Source organism: Aulonocara sp. 'chitande type north' Nkhata Bay, linkage group LG18 (genome assembly GCF_057382095.1).
Source record: "Aulonocara sp. 'chitande type north' Nkhata Bay isolate Kocher_YH1m ecotype deep benthic linkage group LG18, A_spYH_male_GT1.1, whole genome shotgun sequence".
NCBI classification, from domain to species: domain Eukaryota; kingdom Metazoa; phylum Chordata; class Actinopteri; order Cichliformes; family Cichlidae; genus Aulonocara; species Aulonocara sp. 'chitande type north' Nkhata Bay.
In genome coordinates, this window is record NC_141361.1 from 22263976 (window position 1) to 22282480 (window position 18505).

The 18505-nt window shown below is 42.9% G+C and overlaps 2 protein-coding genes across 5 annotated transcripts in view; both read left to right on the forward strand.

The window, feature by feature from the left end:
* Window positions 1-3272: 3272 nt before the first annotated feature.
* Window positions 3273-6937, forward strand: ticam1 (TIR domain containing adaptor molecule 1). The gene is made up of 2 exons (XM_086272841.1): window positions 3273-3395; window positions 3851-6937. The coding sequence occupies exon 2, from the start codon at window positions 3982-3984 to the stop codon at window positions 5632-5634; it is 1653 nt and encodes a 550-aa protein (XP_086128967.1). The 5' UTR covers window positions 3273-3395; window positions 3851-3981; the 3' UTR covers window positions 5635-6937.
* Window positions 6938-8165: 1228 nt separating this feature from the next.
* Window positions 8166-18505, forward strand: part of camsap2b (calmodulin regulated spectrin-associated protein family, member 2b) — a 34605-nt gene continuing 24265 nt past the window's right edge. For all 4 annotated transcript variants that reach the window (XM_086270801.1, XM_086270803.1, XM_086270802.1 and 1 more), the window contains exons 1-2: window positions 8166-8845; window positions 13401-13660. In XM_086270801.1, coding sequence (XP_086126927.1) covers window positions 8707-8845; window positions 13401-13660 — 399 coding nt within the window. In that variant the 5' untranslated portion in view covers window positions 8166-8706. The remainder of the gene's footprint in view (window positions 8846-13400; window positions 13661-18505) is intronic.

Here is an 18505-nt window from a genome sequence, read left to right on the forward strand (position 1 = left end):
CAAGTGTGTTAAATTCTCTTAGCATGTGTGACGAATCAGGTGGCTGGGAAAAAGAGCCGTGCATTGCGCGGCCTCTCCTCTGTCTCTCACAAACTGAATTCTAAAGAGCCTATCGATCAGTCAGGGTCTCACTTTGTCTTTCGCTAGGCACCTATCTCGCTATCTTATCTGTCGTCTACTTCCTGCTCATTTTGAATGGCCCGTGTGAGAGATGCAGCAGTGGGTGAGACATAAAAAATAGAGGCACCCCCACCAACCCCTCCAACTTGCTCCATACACACTCATATGTCTTTCATCCTAATCTTTAGTCTCTGTCCAAGGAAGGGCCCCCTTTTCACTTGTCTGCCCTAAAGCCTCTTATATGTGACCCCTCTGTGTGTCCCCCGGGGCCTCTCTCTCTCCCACGGCCAGAAAACACGCTCACAAACACGTAGACATACACATGTTTGCATTTCAGCTTTGATAAAGGGAGAGTTGCATGTGTGGCAAACCACGTCATGTTTCCTGTGCGATGTCGGGATTTGCAGAACTGACACAGCCTCTTACTACATGACTTTGCCTGCAGGTGAAGGCAAATTTACTGGCAGGCTGACTAACACAGCTGCTGGGAGAGCGTGTCTCTCGTTAGAAGAATTGTCCTCAATAAAGATGGACGTTTGGCAGTGTGTTACGTAACAGACTGAGGATGATCCCGAGGCTGTGTGTGTGTGTGTGTGTGTGTGTGTGTGTGTGTGTGTGTGTGTGTGTGTGTGTGTAGCAAACCTTGCGTGCAAATCTTATACAAGGGCATTTAATGGTGTGTGAGAGTTCATAAGAAAATATATATATAACATATGTGTGAAAAGGATCCTAAGGGCGTCCAGCTTTTTTTAATACTTTCTTCAGATTCTTTCTGTGACATTAAAAACACTATGGCTACCTTTTTCCCCCTCAGTATCCTAAAAAATGTGAATTAACAGTATTTAATTCAAGGTTTTACATTTTCTATTAATTACATACCTCAGTTAAAACCTCGATTGCACCTGAAACCTGAAAAGATTTGTTTAAGTGTCACAAAATGTTCCATATTTCACCTTTTCTAAATTTCAGCATAAAGAACACATATTTGTTAATTATTATTCTTAACCTTAAATCAAGTCGCAACTCCAAGAGTCACGTATGCTGCTAACTATACACTAGATGGTTTTATAGTACGTACAGTGTACACTGACTTGTCTCTGACGTATAAGGATGGGTTCTGAAAGGCAGTCTCAGTTGTGCGCACTTCCAGCTAAAATCATCATATTCATGAGCTCTGTGGACAACAAATCCCTCACTGAATCTTTCATTTATTAACTCTATTACAGAGTCTCTTTTGTCTCTTCATGGCAAAGCTGGTAATGTACACAGAAGCAACAAAGCTGTTAACAAGTCTGACGGATTGACATTAGTCAACTAAACCACTTTCTGATGCTGTATTTGCATCACGGTACACACAATACGCGGGTTGCTTAAATATTTATCTGCTCTCCTTCATGTTTAAGTAAGAACTTTGGGGCATTTTCTTTATAAAGCTCCACCTCCCCTGTCTGCTGGTGTTACACTATATTCTGTGTGACCTGTCAGTTTATGTAGCCTGATTAAAACTTTAAAATGGCTCAGTTTTGATTCTAAACATGATTCAGAATCAGGAAAATGTTACAGAAACCATCTTGTGTTGCATAATCAATTGAGTCTCACTGATTCTTTTGTCATTTATTAGTATCTTTGGGCTTTTTCATGTAGACATGTTCAAGACAACCTTGTAAAGTTCAAAGTGAGCATCAGAATGAGGCAGAGATGTGATTTGCGTGACTTTGACAGTAGCATGGATATTGGTACTAGATTGGCTGCTGTGAGTATTTCTGAAATCACTGATGTAATGAGACTGTCCCGCACAACCATCTCTATGCAGAGAATGGTCCAAACAAGAGAAGATATCCAGTGAAATTCTTTGTGTGAAAATGTCTTGTTGATGGCAAAGATCACAGGAGAAAGGAAAAACTATTTTAAGCTGAGAGGAAAGCAACAGGAACGCAAATTTGTTAGAGCCAAGCTATGCAGATGAACACACAACAGGTGAAACCTTGAAGCAGACTGGGCCACAGCAGCAGAAGACCACACTGAGAACAGGAAACTGAGGTCACGCTTCACATGGGCTCAGCAAAGTTGGACACTAGAAAACTGGAAAACCATTTCCTGGTCTGATGGGTCTCGACTTCAACATTTAGATGGTAGGTTCTGAACTTGCTGTAAACAACACGAAAACATGGATCCATCCTGTCTTGATTAATGTGGTGACGGTGTAATGGTGTGGGAGCATCTTTTAAACACCACAGTCTGACTGTTCTTGCTAACCATGTCCATCCTTTTATGACTGCAGTGTACCCATTTTCCGATGGCTTCTTCTCAAACTGGTTTCAGCGAGTTCACTGTACTCAAAAGGCCTCCACAGTAACCACACTTCAGTCCTGCGGTGGATCTCTGAGGACTATTTCGAGGACATTGTTGAACCTGTATCATGAAGAATAAAGGTTGTTCTTAAGGCAAAAGAGGGCCCAACCCAATACTAGCAAGGTGTACCTAATAAAGTGGCCAGTGAGTGTAGATTAAATGTATCATTCATATGGTTTCTTGATTTTGGTTTTCTTGGCTTGCTGTCAGTTACAGAGGAGGGTGTGTGTGTGTGTGTGTGTGTGTGTGTGTGTGTGTGTGTGTGTGTGTGTGTGTGTGCTATGTGTCTTATTCCATAAAGAAACTGAAATTCCAGCCTTGAGATATTTAAGGAAGGCATAAAAACCACACTTCCTATAGAGTCACATTAATCCTTCAGAAATGGTTACGTGCAGTAAACAACTCTCTGCACTCAGAACAGAGAGGCTCTGTGTCTGCGCTGCATTGAAGGACTTGATCTTGGTTTTCAGTGTGCCTGGTGTGACCCCACCCCTGGTAAATACAGGGTTGGAGGTTTCCTCTGAGGATAAAAATACACTTGCCTCTCAGCCGAGAGGGGAAAATGCCAGAATTCCTCCTCTCTTGTACGCCCATTGTGCTCAAGACTTCCACACTTCCCCGCAAGAAGAGATCTTTTTTTCTTTGTCTTCTTGGCAGATGCAAACTATATGAAAAAGTTACCATACTATATGAAAATACATGTTAAAGTGTTAAATGTTTACATTATAAATAGAGTCTCTTAAGGACGGTACAGCTCTGTAATATGGAGAACCCACGGGAGAGCTGTAGTCTCAGTTGGAATTGAGGCTTCTTCCTGCTTCAGTCTTTTGTCCCTCTTGAGCTCCTGTACTTCGCAAGCTGTGACATCATCAGTATGTCCTCCAAAATTACTTCAGGCTGGCAGAGGCCTACAACTTCAGCAGGTACGTTCACTGGAAAAGTTTAGTGTAGAAGTTTGAGGAGACTTATTGAGGCTAGGGTTATTCTGAGGAATCATCGGTCTCTCAGAGCCTTGTTTTTGGATTTTAAGATAAAAAAGTTTCTATCTGAAAACTTAACTGAAGCAGAAAAGCACTCTTTGGGACTTCCTTATTCTGAGCTAGAAACACACACATAGCTCAGTCATAGCTTTTGGAACATGATGCTGGTCCTGATTTCCGTTGTTTTAGTCCAAAATGATCAGATGAAAGTTTATTTTACCTCTACAGAACATAATCCAAAGAGGAATAATGAAAGATCACAAGAGGGAGACAAAATGCTAAGCTTGATGTATTAAAATTCATTGAAGTTACTTTTTGAATACAGTTGAAGCACATCATGTTGTGACCACGTGTTAGCTCTGTGATTTCTGACACGTTTTCTTTTTTTATGCCTAAAGAAAGAGGAACATACAGGAAACGGCACTTCTTCAGCAACTCAAGTCCCTGAAGAACTGAGAATGGTTATGCTCGACAGTCACATGTGATCCCATCGACTTTGTTACACGCTGGCTCACAGGTGAAGTTGAAAATGAGTCTCGAGAGCCGAGCCAACCATGGGACAGGACTGAGGGATGTCTTTGACCTTCTTGTTAAGACACCTTCAGAACGACTCCTTAGTCTGACATTCCAGTTGGGTGACTCTCCTGAAGATAAAATCATACACGCCTTGTGTCTCATCGTCCTCCACAAGGAGGTGGAAGCTCTCGACAAACTCCAGATGTTGACGGACAGCTCCCTCGCTAAGCATGTGGCCGAGAAGTGTCAGATGAGAGGAGGCAATTTGGAAGATTTTGGATCTCATTGCGGTCTTTTTGAAGCCTTAACGGGAGAATCGTTGGCAGAGCTGGCTCATGTTTTTAAAGTTTTGACAGAGCAGAGGCTGTGTGATCCACTGCTGAGAAATCTGGCATACAAGCGTGCTCTTTCTAGTGACTGCGTAAAAACAAGAAATGGTAATGACCTGGAACTATACAACTATGAATTCCTGGAGGAAGCTAAAAATGTCTGTGGGCCTGAGTGTGCAGAGTGGATGTCCCCCTCCAGTGATCAGAAGGCAGAGCCTGACTCCAATCTTCTCAGTAGTGTGGAAAAATCTCAGGTTTCATCAGCTTCATCTCTTCCCAGCCCCCTCAGTGCAAATCTCCCCTCAATGCCCTCTTACCCTACTCATCTGGAGATAAGTATGCCCTCAACAATCTTGTTTCAAGCACACGGAACCTCTCCAGGGAACCCAGGAAACCCCAAATCGAATCCTCCCGTCCTCAGCGTTAAAGAAAACAGAGCACAAAATGTGACCGAGCCACCTCAGTCATCTGAAGCTCAGCCTAAGACCACTGGATCTCCTCCATTTGACCCAAAACAAGACTCAAGTAAGTATGGCGCAGCAGCAGCAGCATCACTAGTGAGCAATGAGAGTGACACGAAATCAGACAATCAAACAAAAACGCCAAGTCCTAAACTACCGAAGACGAGTGTTCCTGGAGAAATACATGAAAGCAAAGCTGTGGAAGAAGAGGAAGAAGAAATGTTTTATGCATTTGTTATCTTGCATGCACCGGAAGATTCAGATATGGCCGAAAGCATAAAGGAGAAAATAGAAGCAGTCATTGGTGGTGAATTTGAAGGTGCGACTTTCTCTGACTTTTCCATTGCCGGAAAGACCACTATAAAGAGCATGGAGGACGCCATCAACAACTCAGCCTTCACCCTGCTGCTGCTTACCCGCAACTTCAACACTTGCATGCTGGATCTAAAGGCGAACGCTGCCCTCGTCAACTCTATAAACAAGGCACATAAATACAACACTGTGATCCCTCTGCTGCCACGAGAGAACTGCATGCCCAAACAGGATATGCCTATGGTGCTGCAGGGAGTGAATCCACTTGAAGAGAGAAAGAACTTTGAGAAAAAGATCCAAAAGTCATTGTTGCCTGCAAAAATTAAAAAACAGAGATGGATCTGGAAACAGGAGAAAGCTCAGAAACAGACAATGAAGCATTTAAATAAAATAAGCAATCTGACAATCTCAGTAGAACCAAACCTTCGACCAGGGCCCCCGACGGCTGCGTGGCACCCACAGCCAAACATTCATATTGAAAATGCTAACTACATTATGATTGGTAACGACTCTCGAATGAATGTGGATTTGGGTGGAAATGCAAACAGGGAGGATTCCAATTAAACAAAGGGGGAGCAGTGAAGCTGGACATTTTATGGCACGTGTGGCATCAGTTTATATGCTGAGAATGAAAGAAGTATTCATGTTTTTCCTGAACACTAAAGTGTTAAAGCTGTAACGACCACTATGAGGAATTTATTTGCTGTAGTTTACGTCAGTGCAATCAAACCTGTCAGCGAAAGAAATCCCAATAGAGCAGCAAAAGAGCCATTAAGTACATGAAAACAGTGTAGTAGTGATAAAGTATGCTGAACAGAGCAAGGGCCATTTTATGGTATAATTGGCATAGGAGTGCCATCTACTGACTAATAAGAGAGGCTTCCTTTTTAACCTCTTCAGCTGTATGAGCTCTTTGCAGACACTAGGGTGCAGCGCTCTTACACACTTCTCATCCATTCCCATGACTGCAGTCATCTTGCATAGTCACTGTCCAAAAAGTAATTTTAATATAATTTCCATATTCATCTCAAGTGCTGATTTGAGTATGGCCAAATGTAATCAGTTCAATTCAATTCAGTTTTACTTATATAGCGCCAAAACACAACAACAGCCGCCTCGAGGTGCTTTATACAGTAAGGTAAAGACCCTACAATAACAGAGAGAAAACCCCAACAATCAGACGACCCCCTCTGAGGAAGTACTTGGTGACTGCAAGAAGAAAAAGCAGAACCAGGCTCAGGGAAGGGCAGCCACCTGCAGGACTGGTTGGTGGGGAGGGGAGGAAATTGCTGTGTAAACTTTGGAACAGATGTGTAACATTTGGATGATGATTAAGTTGAAATGAAGGGGAAAAATGCAACAAGAAGCAACTTGTTGACAAACGGTGATTGGTTGGAAAGATGATTTTAAAGAACTTGCTGATCGGGTCATATTCATGTCAAAACAAACTACCAGGGAAAACTTTTAAAACCTTTCAAAAGAAACGTACATTTCCAGATGTCTTTTTAGTTCTGCTGATTCTTCTTCTTCTTCTTTTTTTTTTTTTTTATAGATTTACTGTTAGTGTCATTGATATTTCATTTAAGTTCTCCTTGTGTGTCACATTTTCTGATGTAATATCAAACGGTTTACTGATGGTGATGATGTCTTTGTCAAACACATTTGTGCTTTATTTCATGGTACTTTTGTCTTCTGTGACTGATCCTCAGTCTCAGTTGCTAAGAAAGCATCTCAAGTTGTTATGACCTGAACTTCTGTCATGTAAGAATTTTAGTCCGTAAGCTTTGAATTACTGACATACTTCAGAAGGTTATGAGAAACATTTGCTTTTTGCACTTTATTGTGATATAAATTTATTTTAAATAAATTGAAGATAATGATAGTTCTCACATCATTTCCACACAGTCAAAGTCAAAATGTTGATTATTAGCATGTGAGTTGTGTCGCATCACGTATATTCACCGGGCACTGAAATCTAATGCAGCATTTCTGCTATTAATTCTATTTATATGTTCTCTATTTTCAGTTTTCAAACAAAATGTTGAAAAGCTGATAATTCTTCTTGGCGTTTATTATGAGGCAGCAGACGTTGGTGGTGGTGTACTGGGACTGTCTTCTTTCTTCTGTACAATATTGTCAAAGTTATGAGCATCCTGTCTCAGAGTGATGCTGAAAAACCCACATTTCCTCCAGGCTGGATTATTGTAATTTCTTATTACTGTGAGGTCCCAACAACAATCATCCAGCTGGTTTCAAATGTAAGTAAGAGTGCTGACAGAAACTAGAAAGAGAGATCGTATGCTTTTCATGTTAGGATCTCTTTATCTGCCTTTGTATATCCAGAGGTAGCTTTGAAGTCCCTCTCCTCACACACAGAGTCCTGAATGGTCTGAAGGTCACATATCTTAAAGATGCCATTCTATCACGTAAGTCTAATAGAGCACTTTGCTTTCAGACTGTGGGCTTACCTGTGGTTCCTCGAGTTTCTAAAAGTAGAATGGGAGGCAAAGACTTAAGCTTTCAGGCTGCCATGGAATCAGCTCCCAGTTTGGACCTGAGGCTCTGTATGTTGCCTGAGAATACTTGGGTATGTGGACTGGAGAAGCAACAGATCAATCCACTGACCTTTCAATTGTTAGATGACCCAATCTACCCACTGAGCCAACTGAGAAGAAGCCCAGAGCCTTCTTCTGATTATAAATTTTCTTCCACATCACATTGTCAGGTTTCTGTGTACATTTTGTAAGGATGCCAACAGTATGTAACATGATACTATGTCTGTAGCGACAGACGGTCGTACTATAACATCACACTGTGGGAGACTCTGTGCGCACCACTGATTGAATATTTTAAGCACATTTTTGAGGTGGGATGCTACTAATTCTGTCCTCATCTCCTAACACTTCAGTGAACTGCGGATCGCCTCACAGCATTAGGAGAACATGTTGAACTAGCTGGAAGTGTATTTCTCCTTGGAAACAACATCTGGGATTTAGTTAACTCCACCTTGGTTTATATTACACTGTGGCGACTCCTGTCAGGACTGAGCAGACTGGGTGGGTGGATCGCGCGTGCGCAGTGCGCTCCATCCTCCGATCAGTGCGGCAGGAAAAGCGCAGGGGAGACGCCGCCGAGATACAGAGGGTGAGAAAACAGTTAGGAAAGGGGAAAAAAGAAGAAGGAGAGCGGCATGAACACCAACAGCCAACTCGGTGTGACCGGGGAAGTGCCCCGTGGTGCCGGGCTCTAGCGCTCCTCCCGTGCCACACAGCTGCTCCGTTATGTCGGGAGACCGGAGGATAGTAATGTCAGGGAATGGAGGAAATCTTCAGAAATCCTGCCACTAAACTGCGCCGTGCTGCCAGGGTTTAAGGCTATCACGGAAACGTAACGCTGAGGATGGAGCTCATATGAACCGAGGGGCGCCGTTTCATTTCCAACTCGTCGTGCTCTCAGAAACCAGGCCAAAGTTGTTGGGTTTTTTTCCCCCTTTGATTCTTTTCGGTTTTTTTGGGAGAAGGAAATTTTGGTGCATTGAATTCCTCTGGACGGGATGTTATCCGCAGTCAGGAGGAACTCCTGCAGACTGAGCCTCCAGCAGCAGCAGTAAAGCAGCGGGTCCCTCACAGTGAAACAATGGGAGATGCGGCAGATGACAGAGGGATGAGACGGACCTTCATCGTCCCTGCCATCAAGAGCTTCGATCACTACGACTTCACCAGGGCCAAGATATCATGCAGTCTGACGTGGCTGGTGGCCAAGGCTTTCGGCTCGGGTAGGTGGTGCCTCGCTCCTCCTTTCCCTTTTTTTTTAATTTATTTTTTGGATGAGAATAGTGGAAAACGCTGTTAAGATAATTATCTAACGTGTAATAATAAGGCCTGCTGTCGTGTCGGACCAGAGGGTGTGCAAGTGAGACTGTTTTGTAAACAGCATCCTGTAATCAGACTCTCACTGTGACAGACAAACACAATTAAACCTCGTTATTAGGGCAAGAAATCTTCCCATTATTTCCCATTCAAAGTCCTATTTAACCGCACACTAACCTGGAGTCTATATGAAGGCTTAAACTAGCTGGAGCCCATAATAATGTCTCTCCTGGTTACATTAGGCTGGGTTTCTAAAGTCAGTCCATATGTCATATCAGCCTCACTGTATCCCTCCACTATTGGTTCAGGATTATTGGTTTAACCTTTTGCCGACCTGCTGCTAATTATTCCCAATAGCAGAAGTCAGGTTGGACAGATCGGATCAGCTTCTGCTCATAACTTCAGTTTAGGACTGTAACTTGTTGGTATATTAAGAGAATAATAGTTTGGTCTTAAAAGAAAAAAAAATCAAAATACTCCCCGGAAGAATGGATTATAAATAAAATGCACACGTGCATTTATTCACATGCATAAAATATGATCATTGAAGTAATCAGTGGGCTGAACCAAGCACAGACTCTTCTGCTTTGGCTAATTGTGTTTTTAATAATGGCAAACTTGCTTTTCTCTACATCAGGCCATCTGATAAATGTTGACTAATGATTATTAAACCCAAAGTTTGTGCCAAAACTTTAATTTTATCATTACATAAAGTGAAGAAAAATGGCAAAGAACCCATAAACACATGAGTTTCATCACATTTACTTAGTGGAAAAAACATTTAAATGATTACAATGAAGTTTTTTCATATCTCCTCCTGAAATGATTCTGTGTGTCTAACAGCTGCTTAGAGCTCACAGGTTCCAGGCAGCCCAGTGTTAGCTGTAGCTTCTTCTGTCATGGTGGTGTTTTCATGTGGATCTCTGTCTGTATATGTGACAGCATGTGTGTGTACCTCAGCGTTAGCCTGTCTCTTGTACTCTGTGAAACATCTCGGCCTCATAAAGACGGAGCAATTCCAGCATCGTCTGAGCCCAGAGGTTCATCCAGCTGTTAATGAAGTCTTTCAACATCTGCGTGGACACTACACAGACAGACAATGAGGCAGACCTCATTGATCTTACAGCGTTTACCAATGTGAGCACTACGTTACTTTTCTTCAGCCTCAGGAGCAATGACATGGTGGAGAGACATGCAGGATAGTAGCGTGTGAGAAGGCCAAGCTTGGTTGTGCAGGACCCTGCGGCTGTTGCAGCATGCTGCTGCTGCCACTTTGGTGGGGTTTTTTTCTCCCTCCGTGCCTCCGGTGACACAGTTTCAGCTCCCAGCACCGGCGAGAACTGTGGCCCAATTCATAACCGGTCCTCAGAGTCCTGTTTGGCCTAGATAGGAAGCATGAGCTATGGCTTGAGTCCGGTGGTGCTCAGTGGGAACAGCTCTGTGCCCATCAGTTTAAAGTTTGTGCCCCAACTTCAGAGAAATGGATCTGCATGCCATATATGTGTCTAAATATATACAACCCTGAAAATCTATCCTTTTTAAAGCTGCGGACTGATATCACATGAGCTGAAAAGATCAGCAACAGAGTTTGTGATTAGTGTGTGTGTGTGAAATAAACAATAAACTTTTGAGAGCTCCACGTTGGCATCAGATGAACTTAAAACAACAAAGGTCGCCTGAGTTTTTCAGCAGCACGGCCACAGTGCTAACTATTAATAGAATAGAGTATTCAAGGATGTTCTGGATAACGAGAAGCACCCAGTTTGGTTCTCTAGGTGCTCGTGGTTGTTACTGGTCTTTAGTTGACCTTATTTTAGGTGCTCCAGTGTAAATGCGCTCCCCAGCTACTACATCAGAAACTTAATGATATCTGACGTGTAACGAGCGGAGTTGTTGAGACCATAGATATTAGACTTACATCTACCACATCGACAGGAACATAACGTGAGTGTTCTTGGTGCTCCATGTCTGGTAGCTTATGCATTCACCAACAGTTTTCAAACAAGATGTCAGTGTTGTTTTCACACAAATGACCAAAGAAGTCTTTAAAGGTTTAAAGGGACTACTAATAATCAAGATGAGCACTAAACTAGACCCAGTAAAACTAATATGTATTCTATTTAAACATAGAGCTCTAAGGCAGCAGATATAAACGCTGCTGAGCGGTAATCCCAGAGGTCTCCAGGGGAGCAGTCTTCTCCATGTGGACTTCCTGTGGCAGCTACTTCCTGTCTGTTTCCTCTTTGATGGCCAACACAAAGGAGAGAGTTTTTACTTGACCAGGCAAATTTTCATGAACTCTACAAAAGCGGGGCTCTTCGTCCTAGCCTGCTCTAGCTCCTTGTTTAATTGTTTTATTGACCTTTAAGTGTAAAAGGTCATGTGATTTCTTTAGGACTTTAAAGTGACACAGAAAGCATTATTATCCAAGATCGTTGTCACAGCTCTTTGTGTGGAGTGCAGCTAAACAGTTCCAACAAAAGTGTAACTATCAGACACCAAAGTCGCAGCGATGTGAGCTCCTCTGTGCTAATCAACTTTATACTTCTTATAAAAACTCGACTGATTTTTGAACGCTGAGGCTGGATGCAGGAGGGCTTGTTATGGAGCCGTTTAACATCTGCCTGTTGCTTTAAATATCTCTTTTCATCACCCGCTGTCGAAGCACAGGGAGGCTTGTGCTAACCACAGCCACTGGAAAACTGCTGAGGTTTGATCACAAGCCTAATAAGAGTTTTTTTCCCTGCACTGAGCTTTACATATTTGATTTTTTTTTAAAGTTGTTTGGTAAAGCTTTTTCTTCCACACGGTTTTTCTTGTTTCGAAGAGGAAAGCTGTACCTTTAAGATGGATTCCTTCAGTGTCCTTTGTTTTCCTCAGGGTGATTCAGACGCAGGCAGAGAGGAAATGACCCTACACACCAGGAATACACGCGTATTGAAGCACACAGTCTTTTAAAAGTGTGTCACACACATTCTTATACAGGCGTCTTGTCTGAAAGTCATGCCTGTGGGATGGAAGTTCATATGCGCAGTATGTATGTCATTCAGTGATAGATTAATGACTAGTTCAGCTGTGAGTCACAACCTGTGGTTAACAACAGCATAGTAGGATGAAAAGGATCCGGAGTGAGTGACTTCTAGAAGCTGTTTTGTGTGTGTGTCTGTTTCTGTTTGGCTATTTTCTTCAAATCAGATTTACAGGATGAGGTAACAGGATTAGAAGGTGCTTCATGCTTTGTAACACACACTTCCACCAACACTAACACAGGCTCTGAATTGGACATGCAGTAGACCTCCTGACATGTGTTGATTACATTCTGAAAGTTTGTGAGTGTCTGTGTGTTAGAGTGTAGCGAATTGTAGCAAAGACGGGAAAAGCAGAGCGTAAAATTCAGGTTTCATTTTTATTATCTGTTTGATTCTCTGTGTGATTGTTTCTTAGCATTGATGCCTTCGGGAGTGGTCAAATCCTTCGTGGCGTAGATTCAACAAGGTTAAAGGTGAAAGTTGGACAGAAACGTTCCTCAGATTTTGCTCCATGTTGACACAATAGCGTCACACAGTTGTTCGCTGCACATCCATGATGTGAATCTCCAGTTCCAGCACATTCTGAAGGCGCTCTGTTGGGCAGAGAACTGGTGACTGTGGAGGTCGTTTGAGTACAGTGAGGTCATTGTCGTGTTCAAGAAGCCAGTTTGAGATGATTTGAGTTTTGTTATCGTGCTGGAAACAGTCGTCAGACGATGGGTTCACTGTGGTCAAAAGAGGCGCATGCCTCGTTCAGGGTCTCTTAAATCAACTTTCTTCCCCATTCGGGTGCTCGGACCATGTCTGCATGGCTAAATGCATTGAGTTGCTGCCATTATTGCATATTTGTGTTAACGAGCAGTTGAACAGGTGTGCCTAATGAAGTAGCAGGTGAGTGTTTTTGTGGCCACAGTGTTGAGTTTGGCATGTTGTCCATCATCATCTTGTTTTTTGGGTTAGCAAGGCACATCCGTAGCCTGCATGGGTGCATCGCACAGAAGCAGAGCTACTAGGTATTCACTATTTAAAAAAAACAAACCTGGAGCACAGACTTCCTGAATGGCCTGTTAGTAAAATGAACCACATGGGACGCTATAATTTGTGAAGCACTGACACAGAACAGAGAGAGCTGAGAGGTCCTGTTCAGTGAGCGTCATTAGCAGACAGCTAGTAGCTCCAGTCACCTGTTTCCAAGCCCACCTGTCTCTGTAGGTGGCTATGGTCTTAATTATATTAGCATAATATAATTTAAATGAGTAAGATCTGTGGAAATAAAAGGAAATAACTGTCCCGTGCAGCTTCATGAAGACCAAAACTGAATTTGATTTGTTTATTTCTGCTGTAAAAGTAGAATGGTCTCAAGTGGCCATATGAGGAACTGCAGGTGCGAACTTTGACCTGTCTCATTTTCTGTTTCTGTATTACCCCTCAGATGCAGTGCCAGAGGAGCTGGCTGAGCCTTTCTACAGGGACCAATACAACCAGGAGCACCTGAAGCCTCCGGTCGCCTGCCTGCTTCAGTCTGCAGAGCTCTACTGCCGGGCGGGAAGCCTGATCCTCCGCAGCGATGCTGTCAAACCGTTACTGGGACACAATGCTGTCATTCAGGCGCTGGCCCAGAAAGGCCTGTACGTCACAGACAAGGACAGACTGGTCACAGAGAGGGATCTGACCAGCACACCCATAAACATGGTGAGTGGAGATGTTTTTGGCAGAATGCCTGAATGAGTTCAGTGAAAAAGTAGGTGACACAGAAGGATTTCTCTGCCTCAATGAGCATTTATTCGTTAGATGTTTTTCATGAGCGTGGACAGCGACGTCTTTTGGATTTCAAAGCATGTGTGGATTCACATTTAAAATCCAAAGATCCCGGTATGGTATTATCCGTGTAGGCGTTATGTGTGAAATGTGTGATGACCAGTGTTGGTCAAGTTGCTTGAAAAAAGTAATCAATAACTAATTACTGATTACTTCCCCAAAAGTAATTAATTACTTAGTTACTTTTTAAAAACACGATTTACAACCTGAATAGGTGATAAAGCGATATATCTTTCAGCCCAATTCTACTTTTTCTGCATAATCCATCATACAAAATGTAATCAAATGGAAAAGTCTCTTTTTAAAACTTGTTTTATTAGTTTTAATCTTTTAACTTCATGCATCAAGCAGAAATTAAATTATATGCAACATTCTCTGACTGGAAGAAATTTGTTTAATATTTAAACCTATTTTCTGCACATTCCAGCACATAAAATAAAATATTTTTTGTGTGTTTACACTCAGTCTTTCAAATAGATGCAAGTAAAACACAGCAGAAAATAAATAAAATAATAAAAGACTCAGTGGTCCTGTTGCTCTATTTTCACCTGTAAAGCAGGAGTAGGGTAGGCGGAGGTTTACCCTGGTGCAGAGTTTCTCTGTGAGTTTCCCATTACGTCGTTGCGCACTCGGTGCTTGCTCGGAAGTTTAGGGGTTTTTTTCGCTGTAAAAAGAAGTTTTCTTCCCACGCACAACGGACGCTAATGTTTTTGTCACTTTTTATGGAATCAAACTCAAAGTAAGGTCAGTACTTCCACGCTTTAAACGCTGCATGCTCATACTCTCTCCCGCACTCTATATATTATCCATTGCTGATCTGCACACAGCTGTTGTCACGAACGTCACACTCGCTTACATCACTGTCATGAGACATTCTCGCAAAAATCACGGTTTTAGTAACGCAGTAACGCAGCGTTCCTACGGGAAAGTAACTGTAATCTAATTACCGTTTTTGCGATAGTAATCCCTTACTTTACTCGCTACTTGAAAAAAGTAATCAGATTACAGTAACGCGTTATAAGTAACAAATAAGGCGTTACTGCCCATCTCTGGTGACGACATCAATTAAATCTCTGCAAATGTACGCATGTGCTCACATGTATCATACTTTGTTTATAGTGACTGTTTACTCACATATTTTCACAAATCCTTTAGAAAATGTTCAAACAGCACAGAAACAGTGCCGGCGTTTCCCAGACCCCAATTTATTTTCAAATTGTTTGGTTTATCTGACAAAATTTCCAAAACTATTCACAACAGAGAAACCTGCAAACCCTCACTGCTCACTTTGAGGAAGTGGAAGCAGAAATGTGTGACTTTAAACATCATTTTAATCAATTAACCAGACAGCAGCTTTATTTGATTACACAGTTAGAAATAATTATACTGGCACTAATATGACCGTGGCTGTTACTGTGTGCTTTGCTGTGTGCCAACCTCATGTGGAATACGTATGAGTCGTACTGTTAAACCATCCTCACAGATCTGTCTTCTTGCAAGTAAAACAACGGCTAATGATGGGTTTCCTATAGCAAACTGTTCCTCACTGTTTAGCCACTGAATACAGCGCAAACTTGACTCAGGTCACCTCACTAAGAGATATTACACGTATAGTCGTGTGCTGTCAAAACTACATTCTGGACTGGATGGAAAACATTACAGTGTAGCGGCGTTACGTCATCGAATAAAAGCTCATTGTGAGGTTTGCGTAAAACATGTCAGAAAATGGTAAATTTAAATAAAAAAAAAACGCCCTGAGGTGAGTGTAGTTGTCATTTGATGCTATATAACTGAAATTGAATTGAAATTGAAAAAACTACTTGGCTTACTAGCTAACCGATGTCGTCTAATTGGTTGTTGGTCCAATCAAAGCAATGGTGGAACAAAACAAAGATGATCAGTTTGCTGTCGTATAAAACAGTCAGACCAGATTTCTCTCTCTCTCAAATAAAAAAAGGCTTCATCTTTGCTTGAAATATAATTGAAACAGTTACAGTAACTATTGATAATTTCCGATTGATCTACAAATTGATTGTCTCATATAAAGCCGTAATAATGTTGTCACCTTTTACAAGCTGTGAGAGGAGCTCACAATAGTGTATTTTGCTTTAGTTCTGATAGGATGGTGAGTTGATGCCTGCAGATCTACACACACTGCTAACACATGCACGGCTGGAGCCCGGGCACTTCTGCTGACGCCAAAAGGTGTCTGCATTGCAGTGCACCGTTTCCTTCTCCTCCCTCCCTCTCTCTCTCCACCCCTCTCCATCCTTCTTCCACCTTCACTCTCTCGGCCTCTCTCAGCGTTTCTCGTCTTTCTCTGTCTTTGCGTCACGTTAACTCTACTTAATGCGTGAAATTAAGCCAGAAATGATTTTCTCCTGAATTTTGGTGCAGTTAGCACTTTTCATTAAGCCTGCCTGTGCCGCTGCATTTTTCTCAGGCTGTAGCTGAATTTTATTAGCCCTCATTTTCAGCTCCAAGAGGTAATTCAAAGTTACGCAGCCAATTGAATTTTCGTGTCTGTGTTTGGTTGTACTCTTTGCCTCCTTCAGCGCGTGAGTGAGGTTTTCTTGAAGGTTGCCGCAGCGCTAAATGACCCCATGTCCTTGCACACCTGTAGAAGTGCACATAAGGACCGGCGTGTGTGCACACGCCTCCGTCTTTGTGTGCTTCAGGTGATTTAGTGACAGTCGTTAAGTAAACAAATGGAGCCCATCGACTCTCTAACTCATCGACCTTCATTTGTCTGACGCGCCGGCAGGCTATTAGTTAATCTCTCCGGTCTTATTGTTACTCTGTGTCCTTGTGATTTCATTAGATTGCCTCTGCAAAGCAGAGGATCTGTATGTATTTATGGACTCAGCAGGATCATTTCGGTCACACTAGAGTTGAGGCTTTTCATTTTGGGTTATGGTATATCTGCAGAGAAAATGATGAGCTCATGGTTTTCTCAGTGCTGTGCTACAGAAGAATAACTCATGTCAGGAGAGGGAGGAGGAAGGGAGGGGAGCGTGGCAGTTTGTCAGAGACCGAATGGATATATAGAGAGAGCGAGAGGAAAAAGTGGGGGAGATGTAGTTTGGCGGCTGCCATTTGGTTGCTGTCCAGGAGGAAAAGCAGGAAAGTAGAGCAAGAAAAGAGGGGAAAGGGTGAGTGTGGGAAGAGCTTTGGAAAAGATGTGAAGGAGGTATTGCCTTTCTGGCGGTCATGAGGACACGTGTGTGCCAGAGTATGTGTGGAAAAGGCCCCGTGTTAATATGGCCATCTGGAAAGACGGGAGAGGAGGGGGGGGGAAGGGGGGCATGACGGAGGAGGGGAGGAGCGGCATACGTGGGGAAGAGGGAGGGTTAGAGGAGAGGAGGGAGGAAGACGTGATGTGCACTACTGCAGCACTGTGGAGGGTGGGGCTCACACTGAGTCAAAGAACGTCTGGCGCACAAATTAGAGCTCCTTTAATTGCCCGTCTTCAAATTCACACCTCCGTGGAGCAGATGGAGTCAGATGTCCGGTGGCGTGTACAAGGCCTGCTTTATTTTCTCATTCCTCTTTGACTCGTCGCCCTCAGTGTTAAAACACTGAAACGAGAAAGTGACAAATGAGAGAGTGAGAGACGGAGCCTGAGCAGTAACTGATTTTTCTCTGCAGAGGGGCGTGTATCCCTCCATCAGCTCTCTGTTGAATAACGCAGAAAAATTTGGAGATTTTTGCAGATGTTTGCAAAAGAAAGACGGCTATCAGTCTCCACATCTGGGTAGAGGCAGGCGTGTAGGTGTAAAGTTGTGCAGTACAACCACTTGCGGGGCTCAGATGTCCCTGCACTTGTGATGTTTGTGGAGAATGACTTTTATTGTCTGTTTGCTTGGCTGTATTTTGTGCTTTACTATAAATGCCTTTGATCAGGGACACACGCACGCACACAGCTGTGGGAATGAATACCGATGAATTCCTGTTAGAAAATGTGCACGAGCGTACTGCAGCGCTTTACATGACAGGCGTCTGCCATCTCCACAGCCTTATAAGGCGTGTCTGTCACCGTGAGTGCTTTCTGTGCACAGACACGCACCACAAAGGTCTTTGTGGAGGCATAATAGATGGCACATGGCTCTTAAAATCTTGTTGTATTATCAACAGTAGCGTCTTTTTCCCCTGTGGATATCTGACCAGTCTGTAAATATGTAAGCAGCGACTGAAAACTGCCCGTCCTGCTCATCCTCATCTTTCAGGCTCACACTTTTATGTTCATCCCCATTACTCCAACATACATGCACATGGACATCGTGGACTATAATTTCTGCACAGGCTATTATTCTTGCAGCATTAGTGGGCACTCAGACAAAAAACCAGCCCTGCTTTAAAACAATGTTAAGTGGCTGTGTAGGTGCGAGCACATTGTGTCAGGTACTCTCTAGTGCACTTTGAGTACCGGAGCCATTCATTTGAATTGAATGTCAAACACTGCAGTGGGTTTTACTGGATACAACTCAGGATTTTACAAGTCTGGAAAGTTATCAGGGCAGCGCGCTACTATCTTTCATCGCTCAGGCTGCAGGGTAAACAGCAGAAATTGCCCTTCATCTAATCTGCCAGGAATGTGCCTGTGTGGACCTATGGTGGTACTGCTGTGTGTACTGTAAAGACTCTGAAAACCACTGGAGGGGTTAGCTGTTACAAAGCTAAAATATATAGAAGACAAAAAGTTGGGTCAAACGCACTGCA